This window comes from Colletotrichum chrysophilum, assembly GCF_026319265.1.
Source record: "Colletotrichum chrysophilum strain AFK26 chromosome Unknown scaffold_151, whole genome shotgun sequence".
Taxonomy (NCBI): domain Eukaryota; kingdom Fungi; phylum Ascomycota; class Sordariomycetes; order Glomerellales; family Glomerellaceae; genus Colletotrichum; species Colletotrichum chrysophilum.
The window spans coordinates 78,189-94,888 of NW_026517438.1; the positions used below are offsets into that span (position 1 = coordinate 78,189).

Below are 16,700 nucleotides of genomic sequence, written 5' to 3' on the forward strand. Positions count from 1 at the left end.
AGTCAAATCTGCACACTCAACATCCCGTTCTGAGATACATAGATCCCTTGATCGGGACTGTGAACGGCGGTCATGTGTTTCCCGGCGCGACACTCCCATATGGTTGGTGATGTTGTAATCGATACATAAAGCTCACGGTCACTGAGAGGAAATACAGGCATGGCCAAAGCCGGCGCGGACACCGACTCTCGTGCTGAAAACGCCGCGGGTTGGGTTTCCGATAATTCGAAGATCACGGGTTTCTCCCACCTACATGATTCGGGTGAGTAGGCTTGTTGTGGTCGTCACGACTGTCAGCTAATTCTCTGAGCAGGAACTGGAGGCGTAAGACACCAAACCATGAATGATCTCACCCAAGACAGCCAGGCTGACACCATCCGTAGTCTCCGTCTCTCGGAAACTTTCCATTATTCGTCCATCCCGGGTGTCCAAACGACAACTACACGATGTGCAAGTTCACCACTGAGCAAAGAAGTCTCTACCGTGTCAACGACTCTGTCCGAGCCAGCCCCGGCTACTTTTCCGTCGACCTCTCCAACAGTGTCCGGGCCGAGATGACGGCCAGCGAGCACACGACCCTATTCCGGTTCTCTTTCTCACCAAATGAGACTGTAACGTATGAGGATGTGGCCAACAAGGACACCATCACCGCCGTGAGCAATCCGCTGATTATGATTGATCTCACCGACATCGCCCAGAGCAGGTCCAGTGGCGGCATTCAAGTCTATGAAGATGGTCGCATCATAGGAGACGGCACGTTCAGGCCTTCGTTTGGGCAAGGCACATACTCAGCATTTTTCTGCGCCGATTTCCGAGGTGCCACCATACGAAAGTCGGGTGTTTTTGAAGGCGAGAACGCCCACGAGGACCAGAAGCACCTCTCGGAGTTCACAAGGGGCTTTTACAACCCGACGGGTGCCGCCGGCGCGTGGCTACATTTTGAGCGCCCCAAGAAGAGGCAAATCCTCGCCCGCATCGGCCTGTCCTTCATCTCCGTGGAAAAGGCCTGCAAGAATGCGGAAGCCGAGATTCCAAAGTTTGACTTTGACGGAACCGTGAAAGCCGCCAGATCCATCTGGGCAGAGAAGCTCTCCACCATCGAGGTCGACCCCACAGGCGTCAGTAAAGACATGCAGATCACGTTCTGGTCTGGACTCTACAGAAGCATGCTCTCTCCTCAGAACTACACCGGCGAGAACCCGCTCTGGGAGTCGAAGGAACCTTACTTTGACTCCTTTTACTGCATATGGGACTCATTTCGTGCCCAGCACCCCCTGCTCACAATCATCGACCCGGTCGCGCAAACTGAGATGGTCAGAGCATTGGTGGATATTTACAGATTTGTTGGCAAGCTGCCCGATTGTAGAATGTCATTCTGCAAAGGATACAGTCAGGGCGGCTCTAATGCCGACATCGTCATTGCTGACGCCTATCTGAAGAACATCAGTGACGGTGTGGACTGGAAGACGGCGTACGAGGCAGTGGTCTCCGATGCCGAGAGTAAGTAGCCTAAGTAGCCTGAAAGATGCTGAAATGAGCTCCTCTGATGCTGTCATATAGTTGCACCGCAAAACTTTGGCGTTGAAGGCCGCGGAAACCTCGAGAGTTGGTTTGGATTAGGGTACATCGCTAAGGATCATATGGACAAGATCTCCAGCGGACCAAACAGCCGCTCGATATCGCGAACCGTTGAATACGCGTATGACGACTTTTGCATAGCAGAGATGGCAAAGGGGCTCGGCTTCGACGACGATTATGAGAAGTACATGCAACGCAGCGCCAACTGGCAGAACCTATGGAATCCCGATCAGGTGGACCTTATCCAGAACAAGGACGGCAAGGCAATCGACCGGACAAAATACAAGGGATTCCTGATGCCACGACTGATTAACGGCTCGTTTGAATACCAAAACACCCGCATCTGCTCACCGAACACTGAGCAGCACCTTTGCTACTTTGACACATGGCAGTCAACGTACGAGGGTTCCCCATGGCTGTATTCGTTCTTCGCGCCGCAGGACCACGACACGCTGATGGAGCTCATGGGCGGTCGGGGCGCGTTCGTCGACCGGCTGGAGTACTACCACGGCGGTAACATCGTCTACATGGGGAACGAACAGGGCTTCCTGACCGTTTTCCAGTTCCACTACGCCGGCCGGCCCGGGCTTAGCTCCCGCACCGCCCGGAGCTACATCCCGTCCCAGTTCAACGCCAGCATCAACGGGATCCCCGGCAACGACGACTGCGCCATGGGTGCCTTCAGCGGTCTAGCCATGATGGGATTCTTCCCTGTCGCGGGGCAAGACGTGTACCTGCTCATCCCGCCCTTCTTCCCCGAGGTCCGGATCAAATCGCGGGGTGCCAAGCCCGCCGTTATCCGAAAGGTGGCCGCGAACGCCAAAGAGCTGGCCGAGGGCATATACATCCAGAGCGCGACGCTGGACGGGGAGCCGTACACGAAGAACTGGATCACTCACGACTTCTTCTACCACGGCGGGGTCCTGGAGTTCACGGTGGGTTCGACAGAAAGCAACTGGGGCACCAAGCATTCAGACGAGCCACCAAGTTACCCGTCATCGCCAGAAAAGGTCGCTCCGACGCGCACTCAGAGCAAGAAGACGGGGGACAAGTAGACGTAGTAGTATTGCACGCACAAAGCAGAGTAAAGCCCTACGGCAATAGAAACAGCTCATTCGTAGTAATAGAAATCGGCCAAAAAAATCATGATGCCGAACCCAAGTCTCAATCTGCAAACGTCAATCTCGGCAAAACCGAGCACTACGCCGACGGCGTCTTTGTCCCTGTGACCGAGACGACATCGGAGGAACCCACTCTGGAATTTGAAATTTGAGCTCCCTGATTGGACGTTGGCGGCCCGGGACCCCAGAAAGCTAAGACCTTAGCCCTTCAAGCCCTCTCTTTGCGCTGCGCTGCAGACGGTTAATACTCCAAATAACTCGGCTTCTCCCGGTCCACGGTTCGTTGCTCTTGGTACGGAGGTACCTTTCAGCTGCCAAACGAGCTTGCAGGATTTACTCGCCGTCTACCTGGTCTTTGGCTCTCGCCTGGCTGCATCGCGGAAGTATCGTCCGAGTCCAGAATCCCCAGGACCGGTTTCTCTCGGCTATCACCAGCAACCGGAAACCAGGGCCCGAGCTTGGTTTTGGCCCTTGGAGGGTGGGTGGGATCGCAGTCGCAGTGTCATTCAATCTTGGTCCCCTCCCCCATTTACGCCTCTGCCCCAATTACGTATTAGAGGAACCTGAGAAGCTCTCTCCGCCTGCAGGGCCCCGGTCGAGTCCGTTTTTTAAGTGTCCCGCCGCGCTGCCCTCGACGAGCAAAACTGCACGTCCCGCCGCTTTTCAGTGTTCACAACTGCCTCTCAATTGACTAATTAGTGCCCTCACTCTGCCGAGGTACAGCTGCCTTTTGTAGTCCACCGAGAAACTCAATTGCGCCGACGGCTTGCGGTCCGTTGCCAGCTCGACCAACCCCAAGACGGTCTAACGACGAATCCGGCCTTGGAGACGACGACCCACGACGCCAACGACGACAGCGACGACGAGGCCTTCGGAGCTGCTGCTCGTGACTCTTCGCCTCCCGCCTCTGATAGCTGCCCCTCCCTTCCACTTAGGCAAATCTACGATTTCATCACTACCCCTCCATTCGGAGCTCGACATACCACACGAAAGTCAAGATGAGCAGCGCCTCGCCCCTCGCGAGAAGCCTGCAGCGCAGCACCCGCAACCTCTCGAGATGCCGCTACCGCCCTACACACCCCGCACAAGCGCAAGCAGCATACCTCTCCAGCACAACCTCCAGGAGGACGCCGACCAGCAGGTTACCCTCAACACGGGCTGCTTCTTCCTCCGTCACCGTCTTCCGCCCCCTGGGCGCACGCACATTCACGACGAGCAGGCCACGACGCAGCGATGAGGAGGAGGACTTCGACCCCGCGTCCATTGAGCGCGAATCAGACCAGGTCGACGTCTGTATCGTAGGCGGCGGTAATGCTTCACCCCGTACATCTACGAACTAACAAGGGCAACGTGGCTGACGAAACGCAACATCACAGGCCCCGCCGGACTCAGCGCCGCGATCCGCCTGAAGCAGCTCGCCAACGAGGCCGGCAACGAAGACTTCCGCGTCCTCCTGCTCGAAAAGGCCGGCGAGATGGGCGCCCACATCCTCTCGGGCGCCGTCATCCAGCCCACCGCCATCAACGAGCTCATACCCGACTGGCTCGCCGAAGACAACCCCGACCGATTCGAGTACGCCACCCCGGCCGGCGGCGACCGCATGCGCTTCCTCACAAAGACCGCCTCCATCCCCCTCCCCACACCGCCCCAGATGCACAACGACGGCAACTACATCGTCTCCCTCAACCAGTTCACAAAGTGGCTCGGCGACCGCGCAGAGGAGCTCGGCGTCGAGGTCTACCCGGGCTTCGCCGCCTCCGAGGTCCTCTACAACGAAGTCGACGGCAGCGTCAAGGGCGTCGCCACAAACGACCTCGGCATGGGCCGCGACGGCAAGCCCAAGGAGGCCTTCGAGCGCGGTATGGAGTTCCACGCGCGCTGCACCCTTTTCGCCGAGGGCTGCCACGGCAGTCTGAGTAAGCAGGTCATCAACAAGTTCGACCTCCGCCGCGACAGCCAGCACCAGACGTACGCCCTCGGCGTCAAGGAGGTCTGGGAGGTGCAGCCGGAGAAGTTCAACAAGGGCAGCATTACGCACTCCATGGGGTACCCGCTGTCCAAGGACCTCTACGGCGGCGGCTGGATGTACCACTTTGGCGACAACCTCGTCTCCATCGGACTGGTTGTCGCGCTCGACTACGAGAACCCCTGGGTCTCCCCGTACCAGGAGTTCCAGAAGATGAAGCATCACCCGATGTACAAGGAGGTCCTCGAGGGCGGCAAGTGCCTGACGTACGGCGCGCGTGCCCTGATCGAGGGCGGGTTCCAGAGCATACCAAAGTGCGCCTTCCCAGGTGGTGCGCTGATTGGCGACTCGGCTGGCTTCGTCAACCTGCCCAAGATCAAGGGTACGCACAACGCGATGAAGTCGGGTATGCTGGCCGCCGAGGCGGCCTTTGACGCCCTCTCCAGCAGTGAGGCCGGGGAGGAGGAAGGCACCGTCTTCCTTTACGACTACGAGGACAAGTTGCGCAACTCGTCCATCTGGAAGGAGCTCAAGGAGGTGCGCAACTTCCGCCCCTCGTTCCACACGCCGCTGGGCCTCTACGGCGGCATCATGTACTCGGGCCTCGAGGCGTACGTGCTCAAGGGACGGGTGCCCTGGACGCTGAAGCACAAGACGCCGGACCACGCGGCGACGAAGCCTGCGGACCGGTTCCAGAAGATCGAGTACGGGAAGCCCGACGGCAAGATCAGCTTCGATATCCTCACCAGCGTTAGCCGCACCGGCACAAACCACGAGGAGGACCAGCCCGTGCACCTGCAGGTGAAGGACTGGGAGAAGCACACGCGGGAGACGTGGCCCCAGTTCAAGGGCGTCGAGAACCGCTTCTGCCCGGCGGGTGTGTACGAGTATGTCGAGGACGATACCAAGGAGCTTGGAGTGCGATTCCAGATCAACGCGCAAAAGTGAGTTTTTTCCTTCCCCTTCCCCGCTGTGGCGATAGGTCCCTGTCCGCCTGAAGAATGATTCAGGGAGCCTCTGATGGATGGTTGACTGACTCTGTCTCGATTCGTAGCTGCATCCACTGCAAGACGTGCGACATCAAGGCGCCCAACCAGGACATCAACTGGCAGGTTCCCCAGGGAGGAGAGGGTCCCAAGTACTACATGTCATAGAAAGAGGAGGAATTCGAGACGACGACGAGGCGGAGAAAATAGAAACCTACGACTGGCATCTCTTCTTGTGTTGCCTAAATGGGGTGAGTGGCTGTACTTGTTCAGACAAAGTAGAGAAGACAAAAAGAAACGGAAGGGAAAATGCTTCGAACATTCGGAAGCCCGATGACCATATCCATGTATTTCGGAGTAGAGCACGTGTTGGGAAGGCGGCGCGGAAAGCAAAAAATAGCTTTTTTCTCTCTCTTTCATTGGGCGCTCATATGTTGGCTTGCTGTTTGCTTTGGTCTACCTTTGTAATTGGATTGTGTACGGATAATGTAGCGGTACCCTTACATCGAACGGTAGTTAATGACACCATGGTTTTTTTCTTCGGTTCTTTCTTCGAGTCGGGCATATCAGACGAGGAACTTTGCCGGTGCATGACGAAGGCTTCTGGAAGAGCGCGAAAGTCAAGGGAGACCCGACCAAGAAATGGCACCACACGACGCCGTCCGGCTTGTGATGATGGACATGCTGTGAATCCAAGCGAGTAAGAAGGTCCCCTTGTCGGCTTATGGCTTGAACGGCCCCCGATCGGAGAAGACCCCGGCTTGGGGGAATGGGGACGAAATCGGAGACATGAGGGGTGGTTTGCGAGACGCAAGTAGTTTTTGGACTTCATGCGGTGGGCAAGGCTGGAATGGACAGATGGCTAGATTTGCGGGTTGTGGGAGAGTCAGAGTAGCTGACACGGAATGACGCGCTCGCGATAAGCCTCATTGCGTGCCAGCGTGTGGACACATTACCAGCTAACGGTGGGAATAGAGAGCGACTCGTGAGACGTCGTTGGGCACGTCGGTTCTCCATCAACCGCTGCCCAAAGCCCAAGGACAGCGGCAGTCAAAGTTCGACAATTTAAACAGGCGTTTTGATGCGACACTGGAGGCAATGTCGTGAGAGTTGTTCAACGAGGCTGTCGGATGGTGGTGTTTGAAGTTGCATGAGTCGTAGTAGTGCAGATGGAGCTTCGCCAGGCCCCGCGAGGCCGAGATGCTCCAGATGCTGGAACTCTCGTTGCGCGGCGCGTCCCAGAGGTGAAAAAACTTATGGCTTGGCCTTGCCTTGCTGCTGTGTCTCTAGGAGAAGCTCGCATATGCATGAGTCGCGCAGGGCGAAGCCGACGACCTGGAAATGTACCTCGACTTCGGAGCGGATCCAGAGGTACTTTGGACGCACAGACCAGAGGCCCCCAGTCTCCGTCAAGCCCTGGTACACGATACCTGGCAGTAAGATTACGGTGAAATTTGCATCTGCAAGACTGCTGCAAGTGCCCATCTCTGCCACGACGATGAAGCAGCGCCAGAGCGTCACGAAATTGGAAGCGGTTGTGCAAAAGAAACAGACGTCGATACGATGTCGACAAGTGCCCAAGGCCTCGTCGTCCACATCGGACTTACCGCGCATTTAGGGAAGTCTGAGTGTTGATGGGTGTCGACAGAGTTTTCTCGGGCGAGAGTTCGGGTTCCAGAAATGGGCCGTGATGGGCCGCGGCGTGGCGAGGCTCGCGTACACAGTACGGGGCAGTCTTACGACGGGGGGATGGAGCCCTTGGTTGGCACTGCTGTGAGTGGGAGGCGGGCGACAAACACGCCCAACCCAGCCTTTGCAATGCTTTTTTCACATACCCCTGCCATGGCTGGTGGTGGCCGATTGGAGCCGGTCTGGAGTCAATGACTCACACGTCGGAAGCCGTCTGTTTGCTGCCGTGGCCCATAGAATTCCTAGCAGAGGGACCGCGGGTGGCCGAAAGCAGCGCAAGCGCCAAGGTGCCGTTTTCGCGCATTCCTGACCGCGCTTCGCTTCAATGTTCGTTTGTCATCGTGGCCGTGGCGGTGGTCTATGACTGTTTGCTGTTTCGCGTCGTCGTGTTGTCGCGTCCGGGCTTGGTCTGGTGACTGTCTCTTCTGACAGGTTTGACGGCGAGGCCGTTCGCCAGAGGATGGGTGATGGCGATGCTGCTGCTTTCTCGTGTGCTGCCGCTGCTCAGCACTGACGGAACATGTCGGTGCTGATCGTCAGTGAGGCATCAAAGTAGGGGGCAGGCTCAGCGTTTCAGAGCGCTAGCGTGTGGTTGGAGAGTGAAGGAGGAGGGTTGAAAAAGGGAAAAAGCCCCTTTGGTTGCTGGGAGGATGCAAAAATCATAAAAAAAGGGGGGATGGGGGGGAGAGAGAGATGGTGAAGGGGGGGGGCCCAGTCAATGACAGTCCAGACCTGCGACCGAGTGGTTGGAGTGGTGGGTGTGGTGCAGCTGCCAAAAGGGACTGACTGACGCGGACAGTGGGATTTGGCCGTGGGAGCGCTCCAGCTGGAGCTGTTGGAGCAGTACGCAGGAAGCAATTTGGCAGTGGGTGGCAGGCATCGCGGTAGGCCGCAGAAGGAAGAAGAACCGAGCGGAATGGGGTCGGCAGGTCGTGGGTAGGTAGCGTTAGCGGTAAGGTAGCGGCATCCAGTCGGATAGCGTGGTAGGTAGCGCTGCTGTGGGTGTTGCATTTGGCTGGTGTCCATCCAGGCAGTAGTGGCCCACGGGCTGTCGTCGGCTGCATTGGCAAGCCAGGAAGAGGGCGTCTGGTTGGTTTGGGTTGGGCTGAGAGCTGTCGCGGTGCGGGTGCGGGTGGGTGCGAGCGAGTGAGCGAGAGCATTCGTACTTGGTGCGCGGGCGCTATTGCCATGCCGTCTGGTTTTGATTTGTTTGTTGCCTCTGGGCTATGCCAGGCCGTCGTCATTCTCGGGCGGTTTGCGTTGGTGTCGCGACGGTGTCGGAAATGATGCTGACCAGACGCGTCGTTTCGTTTGCTGGGCCATTGTCGTGGCGAGCGAGTGTCGGCAGTGATTGTGATACGAGATGTTGCATCGTCGCTGGCTGGAAAAAGAGGCAAAGCTTCCGTCAAGATCCAGTCGGTCTGGTCCGGAGTGTAGGCGAGGAAGAAAAAAAGCGTGTTGCCATTTTTTCTCAGCGGGAATCAAGGAGTGTGTGTGGACGGCCACGGCCAACCCTGACGATATGGCGAGCGAGAGGGATGACCGATGGGCCTCCCAGGGATGGGCCAGTCAAACCGATCCGAGTTGAGTCGCGAAAAAAAGTGGAAGAAAAAAAAAAATAGAGAAGAAGCAAGAAAATGCTGCGAGCGCAAAGCAGGCTCCAGGGCAGAAAAAAGGCTAGGTCTGGGACTGGACAGCGACTGTGGATGATGACATGGCCCCATATCAGGGAGGGCTTCTCACTGGAACACGACACCGTGGCCCTGAGCTGGCTGGGCTGGCAGGCCTGGCAGAGGGCAGAGGGCGGCGAGCAGCACCCGACAGCGGCATCACAATTAGGGCAGAGCATCGTCACCACCTCGCCAGCCAGCTGTCAGAGGTAAGCACTGGCCAGAATGCATTGTCGCAAAAAGAAAGAAAAGACCCGTGAAAGTACTGCGACCTTGGACGCGGTGCCGCGGTACTTCAGGGGCTGGGTGGTCACAACAGGGGGGACATGGGGGTGGGAAAGAGATAAAATGTGAGGAATCCGCGGTTTTGATTGGGTGCATCGCCTTAGCGCGGCCGCTAAGCACAGGCAATGTCAAGCAGGACCAACCGCCACGGCGCACTGGCTGCCTGGGGCCCCTTGGCTGTGTGGCAGGGGGGTGTCGTTGGGGCGACTGCTCAGGCGGGCGATGGCCAAAATTATAAAGAGGCAGGCCTCCCTCCAACCCGCTTGTTTCGAAATTCTTGCGCGGAAGCTCCGACCGACGGCCTTACGTAGTCACACCCACTCACGTTCGGCCTTTCTAATTTTCCTTCTCCACCCCCACTCAAACCACCCCCAAACTCAAAATCCAACCAACAGACACCGCACACGATCCTGCATCGTCGTCATCGTCATCACAGCCTCATCGCACGTTCACCACCGTCATCACCGACGACGACGTCGATCGACACAGACACACAGACATCACCACCTCGACCCCCAACGAGGCTGATCTCTATACTCTCTCTACCTCACTACCAAACACTCCAAGACTAACGACGGAGCTGTCAACGTCAGCCAGGGCCCAGGTGGTATCGCTCTCTTAGCTGAAAGTGTACCCGCATATCCTACCCTGCACGAAAAAAAGAAAAGATCTGGAATACGTTCTTTTTCGAGGCATCCCTTCGTTACGTTACTCGCGCGATCCCTTCCGACGACAGCCAGGTCGAGAACGAGTCGCTGCGCCCTGTAGACACAATCCGTGTGCATCGCATCGTCGACGAATAGAGACACAAGTGCTTTGAACCGTGACGAGGTATCCCGAGACGTCGAGTTGATTGGTGGTATCTGGGTCTTTCGCGACAAATCCAAAGCGACGCCTACGAAACCAACGACCTTCTCGTCGACCCACCTCAACCTTGAGATCCCATATCGCGCCATCTGCCTGACCGCCAAGTCGTCGAGACAAGCGCTACCTAACTGCCTATCTATCTGTCTTGAGCAGTCGCTGTAGGGGAGACATTCACTTGTTTTTCTCCCACTTCTGGTATGGTGTTCCATCTCTTTCAGTCGTCGTTTTCCCCATCGCACCTGCCTGCACGACTGCCTTCCTCTATTTGGCTCGCACCTTCCCGACTCTGGAGGTCATCGAGGTGCAGAAGTCTCGCGCACAGACCATCTTCCATACACCTATAAAAATTCCAGCCACCTACGCGATCTACCCAAAACATCACCATTCATATCGCTGTCGCATTTCATTCTCCATTGTTACTTTTCTTGGCCGCGGCAAATAATTACAGCATTCAACTGTAATGGCGCGTGCTTGCTACAATGGTTAGATCAACGTACTGACTTTCGCAGATCTGCTCTTTGCCCCATCTTCGGCCTATCCCTCAAGCAACCGCAATCATGGAGGCGATTCAAACCCATCCCACAAGTGCTGCGCAAGCCAAGGCGTTTACTGCGCCTGGCTCGCTGTCCTTCCCCGGCGGCGCTCACGAGCTTCCTCCCCCGGCGAACGGCGCTCAGGCTCTCGTCACCGGTCAGGTCCCCGCCGTCAACGGTCAACAAGGCGCAAACGGTACCGGGGTGACTCCCGCGACCCCCGCTGCGACTCCTGCTGCCACCCAGGGTGGAAGTGGTTTGACTCCCACGCTGCAGTATGTATATCATGAGTGATTTTTTTCTGCTCCATGACGCTTATGTCGCTGCTTAAAGGAACATCGTTGCCACGGTCAACCTCGATTGCCGCTTGGACCTGAAGACGATTGCCCTGCACGCGAGAAACGCCGAGTACAACCCCAAGGTACGTTGCGCCTGACTACCAGTTGTTTCCCGATGCTGACTTCCGACATAGCGTTTCGCCGCCGTCATCATGCGTATCCGCGAGCCGAAGACCACAGCCCTCATCTTCGCCTCTGGTAAGATGGTTGTAACTGGTGCCAAGTCTGAGGACGACTCGAAGCTTGCCTCCCGCAAGTACGCTCGTATCATCCAGAAGCTTGGCTTCAACGCCAAGTTCACCGACTTCAAGATCCAGAATATTGTTGGATCTTGCGACATCAAGTTCCCCATCCGTCTCGAAGGTCTTGCCTCCCGCCATCACAACTTCAGTTCTTACGAACCCGAGTTGTTCCCTGGTCTCATCTACCGCATGATTAAGCCGAAGATTGTGCTCCTCATCTTCGTCTCTGGCAAGATCGTCCTCACTGGTGCCAAGGTCCGTGAGGAGATCTACCAGGCGTTCGAAATGATTTATCCTGTGCTTCAGGGTCAGTATTCCTGCTTCCCTCGTCTCTTACAATTGCTAACTCGTCCCAGATTTCCGCAAAGTCTAGAAACCGAAGCAAAGGATGAACCATCAACGCTGTTGATGTATTATCGCCCAAAAATATTGCCGACTTGTACGATTAGACACCACCCTTTCTTCACGATACCACGACTGCTTTTTCACGCACACCATAAAAAAAAGCGAGCGTCCGTCAGCTGGCATCTTGGCCATGCCCAAGACGCCTCGATGCTCGTTTCTGTTATCCCTTGATTTTCCGCTGCATTGCATTGGCGTTGGCACAGGAGGGATCCTGGACTGGAGGCATTCAGTCTGGGTGGTTTGATTCAGACGAAAAGAATAAGATTTTTCTCATCCCGCGACACTACATAGATTGCTCGTGGCATGGTCGACGGCAACGCGCAGGTCGACTTCGCCGTTCTTTAATGGAAGCAACTTAGATGCATGAGGGTCCGAGACGGTGGGAACGGGGAAGGATGCGTTCGTCGCCTCTTGGACAGCTGGTCGGGAGGGGCTTTGGCGGGTGATGATCTGCGAAAACAGGTTTGCGACATCACCTGGTCAGGGTGGCCAGGTTGATTACTCCATTCTTACTCTGGCTCAAGTTAAGGGTTTGATGCGAGCTTAGCATGCATTAGTATGACTGCAATGCCAAACCTGATTTCATGAACACAATCCCGTCGCTGTGATTTGGGAAAATTTTGCCAGCGTGCCTCGGCCCCACATTCGGTCGAAAAACAAGAAACTTTTGAGTATGTACAATACCTGAGTCTACGTGTCTACGGTTCTACGTCGACATTCATTATTACTGATGACCACGGCCATGTAACACAGAATGCTACAGCTTGGGCTGTTCGCCCTTGAGCAAAATGCCAGGCACGCCTCCACGGCTGCCGTCGTCGCATGAAATGTTGTCATACAGATTCGTCACGTCTTCGGGCTTGTTGATCGCCCTCCACTTCCACTTCTCAGCGAACACCTTGTCGCCTCTGCCCTCCAGCACATTCACAATCTCCCTGCCCAACACAGGCAGGAACTTGAACCCGTGACCGCTGCCGCCCGTGGCGACAAACAGGTTCTTCGCCTCGGGATGGTGGCAGATCAAGAAGTCGCCCGTCTGGGTATCGGTGTACCAACACAGCCGCGTCTTCACGAACGGGCGGTCGTGGATCGCGGGGATCGGGACGATGGTGCGGACGGCGGTGCGCAGCGCATCCTCTCCCTCTTTCGGGACCTGGAGGTTGGGGTCGGTGATGTGTGTCGCGGGCAGGGAGACGGTGCTCTTCTTCGCGGATGACGTGGGAGACGGGTGAGGGATCGGTGTCGGATTGAGGTAGCCGTACGCGTGGCGGGCGACCTTGACCTGCAGTCCTGACGGAGGGATCATGAAGAGTCCTGTGCTGAAGTTGAGAGTCACAGGCATCTTGGAGAGGATCTCGAGCTCGGAGGGGGTGATGTTAATGTATCCGAGCACTTGGCCGGTCGCGATGGCCTGGCCTGAGAGATCAACAAGCTGGCCCGTCCATGCACCGGCGGCGACAATGACGAGGTCGGCGGAAAGGACACGGCCATCGGTAAGCGTTGCGCCGGTGACAGTGGAGGCGGAAGAGTAGTTTAAGCGGGCAGCGGTGCCAGAGACGAAGTTTACGCGGCGAAGGACCTCGACGCGGCGGGCGAGGTACTTCATGGACTCGCCAGCGTCAGCCCAACCAGCCAAAGGGTTGATGTAGCCCCATGTTCCAGGGGCGATCGGGGTGCCAAGATGGTCGCGGATTGCCTCCGGGGTGGGAAGCTCCTTGATGATCTTATCGCCATCGGGCCCTGCGAGGGAGACGACGTTGTTGTAGCTTTCGCGAACGTATTCGAGACTGGTCTTTTTTGGTGGTGATGATGTAGTTGAGGCTGCGGGGGAAGGGGACTTGGGGTCGGCGACGAGACACAAGCCGGATTGCCGATACCGGCCTTCACCTCCAAGGTCTGAAGGGTTTGTGGTCTTGCGCCATTCCGTCTGCGCTTCGGCGGCGAGGCGAGCGTAGGCTGGATCGGCGTAGTCTGAGCGAATGATGCGAGAAGAGTCAACGCTGGCGGCGTCTTCACTTGGACCGGGGACGGGGGAGCGGTCGAGAACGGTGATCTTGGTGGAGGCGTAGCGGGGGCGGAGGGCAAGTTCGTGGGCTGTCGTCAGGCCGAAGACGCCGGAACCGATGATGAGAATCGAAGAGGGGGGTTCGGCGGGGTCTGCCATTGTCGCGTGTCTGTGTGTTCGTGCGACGCGAGGTACCTCAGTACAGGATGCGATTGTGCGACTCAGGACGGTACCGCAAGGTGGGAGGTAGATCACGGTTCGCGATTGGAAGATTCTGCGAAAATGTCAAACTGGCCACACCAGACAAATTGGAAAAGGGAGAGATTTGCTGCGTAACTTTAAAAGGGCACGGTGGGAGAGGAGGAGAGACGGGGAAAGGGGAGGCGGTGGTTGGGGGAGGAGCACGTTGAAGGGGATCACCCCGGACCGGCGCAATATCGGAGTCGAAATTTGCGGTGTCGTGGTTTATCGGCTTGCCTTACTCGTTATCGCGGGGAACACCGTTCTTCTATCGTAAGTTTTTGCAGCACGACTGCGGGCGGGCCGGGTTGGAACTTGGCGTCCCCTGGCTTTCGGGCGTGGGGCCGGGACTGAACTTTTTGGAGATCCCAATGCCGGTAGTGGGGGCCGTAGAATGTGTTGGCTTTCCATTTGGTTCAGGGCCCGGCCGCTTGGCCTATTCGCACTTGGAGGTTGTACGGATGTAGGGTTCCATGTGCAGGACGGGGCGGTGGGTAAGGTGTATCGTGTCGCTCTGTGGTAAACTGTGCGCGTGGGATTCCGCGCCTTTGAAGCTTGGCAGCAGCATCTTGGTGTCGGGTGCTGGTCGATGTGAATGTTCGGAATCGGAAGCTGGATCCGGCGGTGCTCGGCTCGGGTTACTCAAATCCAACGGCATGGTGTTCTTGTTGGTTCCTCAAATCCCACCCCTGCGGTGTCCATGTGCAAGGTGTTTGCGGTGAGGAGGCATTGAATGCTAAATGGCCAATTGATACTTATTATTCTCCTTCTAACACCGCGTGCCTTCCTTCCCTTTGCGTCGCAACTTCCTCACCTCGCGCCTGCCTGGAGCCAAACCGACCCTACAACAGGCACTTGTGCTTCACTTCAACTCAACAAGGCCCAATGGTCTAGTGGTAGGATTCGCCCTTCGGGTAGTAATACTCTCAAGCATAGCTTGATTGGGCGAGGTCCCGGGTTCAAACCCCGGTTGGGCCCCTTTTTGCACATCTGGTGGTGATTCCTGGTGTTTTTGATACTGGCCGAAAGACTCATTCTAACGCTTCGGCGATAACTGCCCACGTCACGTCGCGTTGTTTTGAGTGAGGTCTAGGCCTGGATTATGTCAGCTGCGCCGGCAGTTGGAGTGTGCCTCGCTGCCTTTGCGAACAACGGCCATTCGTCAATCACCCCCGGTGCCCGCGGGAATTGTGATGAGGCTGACTTGATCACCGCCGGCCGTTGGGCCGTCTAAACAAGGAAACGCTGATGCAACCTGGGACAAATTAAAACGCAGCACTCCGTCCAGATGCCTTCCCCCAGCCGTACGAATTGATGAAGCTGTTCGCACTAAGCACCGTGCGGGGTCATCGTCACATCCCCGCTTTCAGCTGTCGGTGCCCACGCCCACGCCGTCTTCCCTGTCTCAAACCACCGACGCTCACTCACCAAAACTTCCTTCACAAACAACTCGTCACCACCACATATCCAACATAAAAAAATGGTGAGAAACTTATGCTCCGGCCGCCCGAGATACTCCGATTTATGAAGCTAAGCACGATGTCCAGGCTGCTGCTGGGTTGACTGAAGAGCAAAGGGCGCAATACAAGGAGGTCTTTGACCTGTTTGTGAGTTTCTCCCTCCCGCTTCCCCTTTCCATCAGGCTGGCGCCATGCCGAGCCTGATTTTTTTGGGCTGGCCTACGTCACCCTTCGACGACACCGGAGTTCCTCATTTTTGCTAACTCGACCACAGGACAAGGATGGGACCGGTCAGTAACAACACCCTTTTTCGAGCCGCGAACTTGCTGCGCCCCCTTTTTCTGGACGACAGTCGGGAATTATTTTTTAAACTCGATCGAACCCCTTTTTTTTTTTTTTCTTCTTAAATCCGCTCGGGAACGGCGTGGCTTAGACCGTTCCATCTCATCTCGGATTTGCTGCAGTTCCCTTTTTGCTTTCTCATCCCAACCCCAAACTGACATTGTTTTTGCAGGTGACATCACCGCCCAGGAGTTGGGAGAGGTCATGAGGTCCCTGGGTCTGAACCCCAGCGACACGGAGTTGACGGACATGGTGAACGAGGTCGACGCAGACAACAACGGCACGATTGACTTCAATGGTACGTCGTTGCGGTTGCATGGATATGAAGCATCTCGCAACGGGCAGCTAACTCGACTCACTAGAATTCCTCAACTTGATGGCGGTAAAGGTGCAGGTCGGCGACGCTGAGGAGGAGCTCAAGAACGCGTTCAAGGTGTTCGACCGCGACGGCAGCGGCACCATCTCGGCCGAGGAGCTGCGACATGTCCTTAAATCGCTGGGCGAGAACATGACCAACGCCGAGATTGACGAGATGATCCAGATGGCCGACAAGAACGGCGATGGAACGATTGACTGTAAGGAGCACCCACCGCATCGACATTGCCTGCCCCCTTTGTTGTATTTGGGCCTTTTGGCACGCACGATACCTCGTTATTTGGCAAGCAAGCTGACCTTCAAACAACAGATGATGAGTTTGCGTCTATTATGATGAAGGACTAAAAACGAAAAGAACGGGAAAGAGTCCTAGGCGGACCAGCTCTTGTTGATGATATCTTGAGTTTCATTTCCTTGATGAAGGGTGTCTTTTACAGGTCACCTCATACGGTATACAGGCAGGTAGAATGAATCTGCTTCACGTTGGACCCTCAGATGGTCTATCTCTAAGCGATGGTTTCCTGGCGTTTCCAGCCCCCGGTTTCTTTGCCTCAGTGTGAAAGTCGAAGGCTCCTGCTGCATCGTGTTGAAGCCCGGC

General features: G+C 56.4%; 5 protein-coding genes and 1 non-coding gene across 6 annotated transcripts; 5 read left to right on the plus strand and 1 right to left on the minus strand.

The window, feature by feature from the left end:
- Positions 1-446: 446 nt before the first annotated feature.
- Positions 447-2,633, plus strand: COL26b_011790 (uncharacterized protein; the record flags this gene model as incomplete). The annotated part of the gene is made up of 2 exons (XM_053184450.1): positions 447-1,500; positions 1,561-2,633. 2 exons carry the CDS (start codon positions 447-449, stop codon positions 2,631-2,633), a joined length of 2,127 nt encoding a protein of 708 aa, XP_053031609.1.
- A 1,064-nt stretch (positions 2,634-3,697) lies between these two features.
- On the plus strand, positions 3,698-5,819 carry COL26b_011791 (uncharacterized protein; the record flags this gene model as incomplete). The annotated part of the gene is made up of 3 exons (XM_053184451.1): positions 3,698-4,007; positions 4,076-5,609; positions 5,720-5,819. The coding sequence occupies 3 exons, from the start codon at positions 3,698-3,700 to the stop codon at positions 5,817-5,819; spliced, it is 1,944 nt and encodes a 647-aa protein (XP_053031610.1).
- Positions 5,820-10,719: 4,900 nt separating this feature from the next.
- Positions 10,720-11,648, plus strand: COL26b_011792 (uncharacterized protein; the record flags this gene model as incomplete). The annotated part of the gene is made up of 4 exons (XM_053184452.1): positions 10,720-10,970; positions 11,029-11,116; positions 11,168-11,582; positions 11,632-11,648. The coding sequence occupies 4 exons, from the start codon at positions 10,720-10,722 to the stop codon at positions 11,646-11,648; spliced, it is 771 nt and encodes a 256-aa protein (XP_053031611.1).
- Positions 11,649-12,437: 789 nt separating this feature from the next.
- COL26b_011793 (uncharacterized protein) lies at positions 12,438-13,844 on the minus strand (the record flags this gene model as incomplete). Its single annotated transcript, XM_053184453.1, has 1 exon — positions 12,438-13,844. The coding sequence occupies one exon, from the start codon at positions 13,842-13,844 to the stop codon at positions 12,438-12,440; it is 1,407 nt and encodes a 468-aa protein (XP_053031612.1).
- Positions 13,845-14,804: 960 nt separating this feature from the next.
- On the plus strand, positions 14,805-14,903 carry COL26b_011794. The gene has a single exon. It is a non-coding gene; the product is annotated as a tRNA-Pro (tRNA).
- Positions 14,904-15,405: 502 nt separating this feature from the next.
- Positions 15,406-16,447, plus strand: COL26b_011795 (uncharacterized protein; the record flags this gene model as incomplete). The annotated part of the gene is made up of 6 exons (XM_053184454.1): positions 15,406-15,408; positions 15,473-15,532; positions 15,660-15,675; positions 15,900-16,025; positions 16,090-16,302; positions 16,413-16,447. 6 exons carry the CDS (start codon positions 15,406-15,408, stop codon positions 16,445-16,447), a joined length of 453 nt encoding a protein of 150 aa, XP_053031613.1.
- Positions 16,448-16,700: the final 253 nt, after the last annotated feature.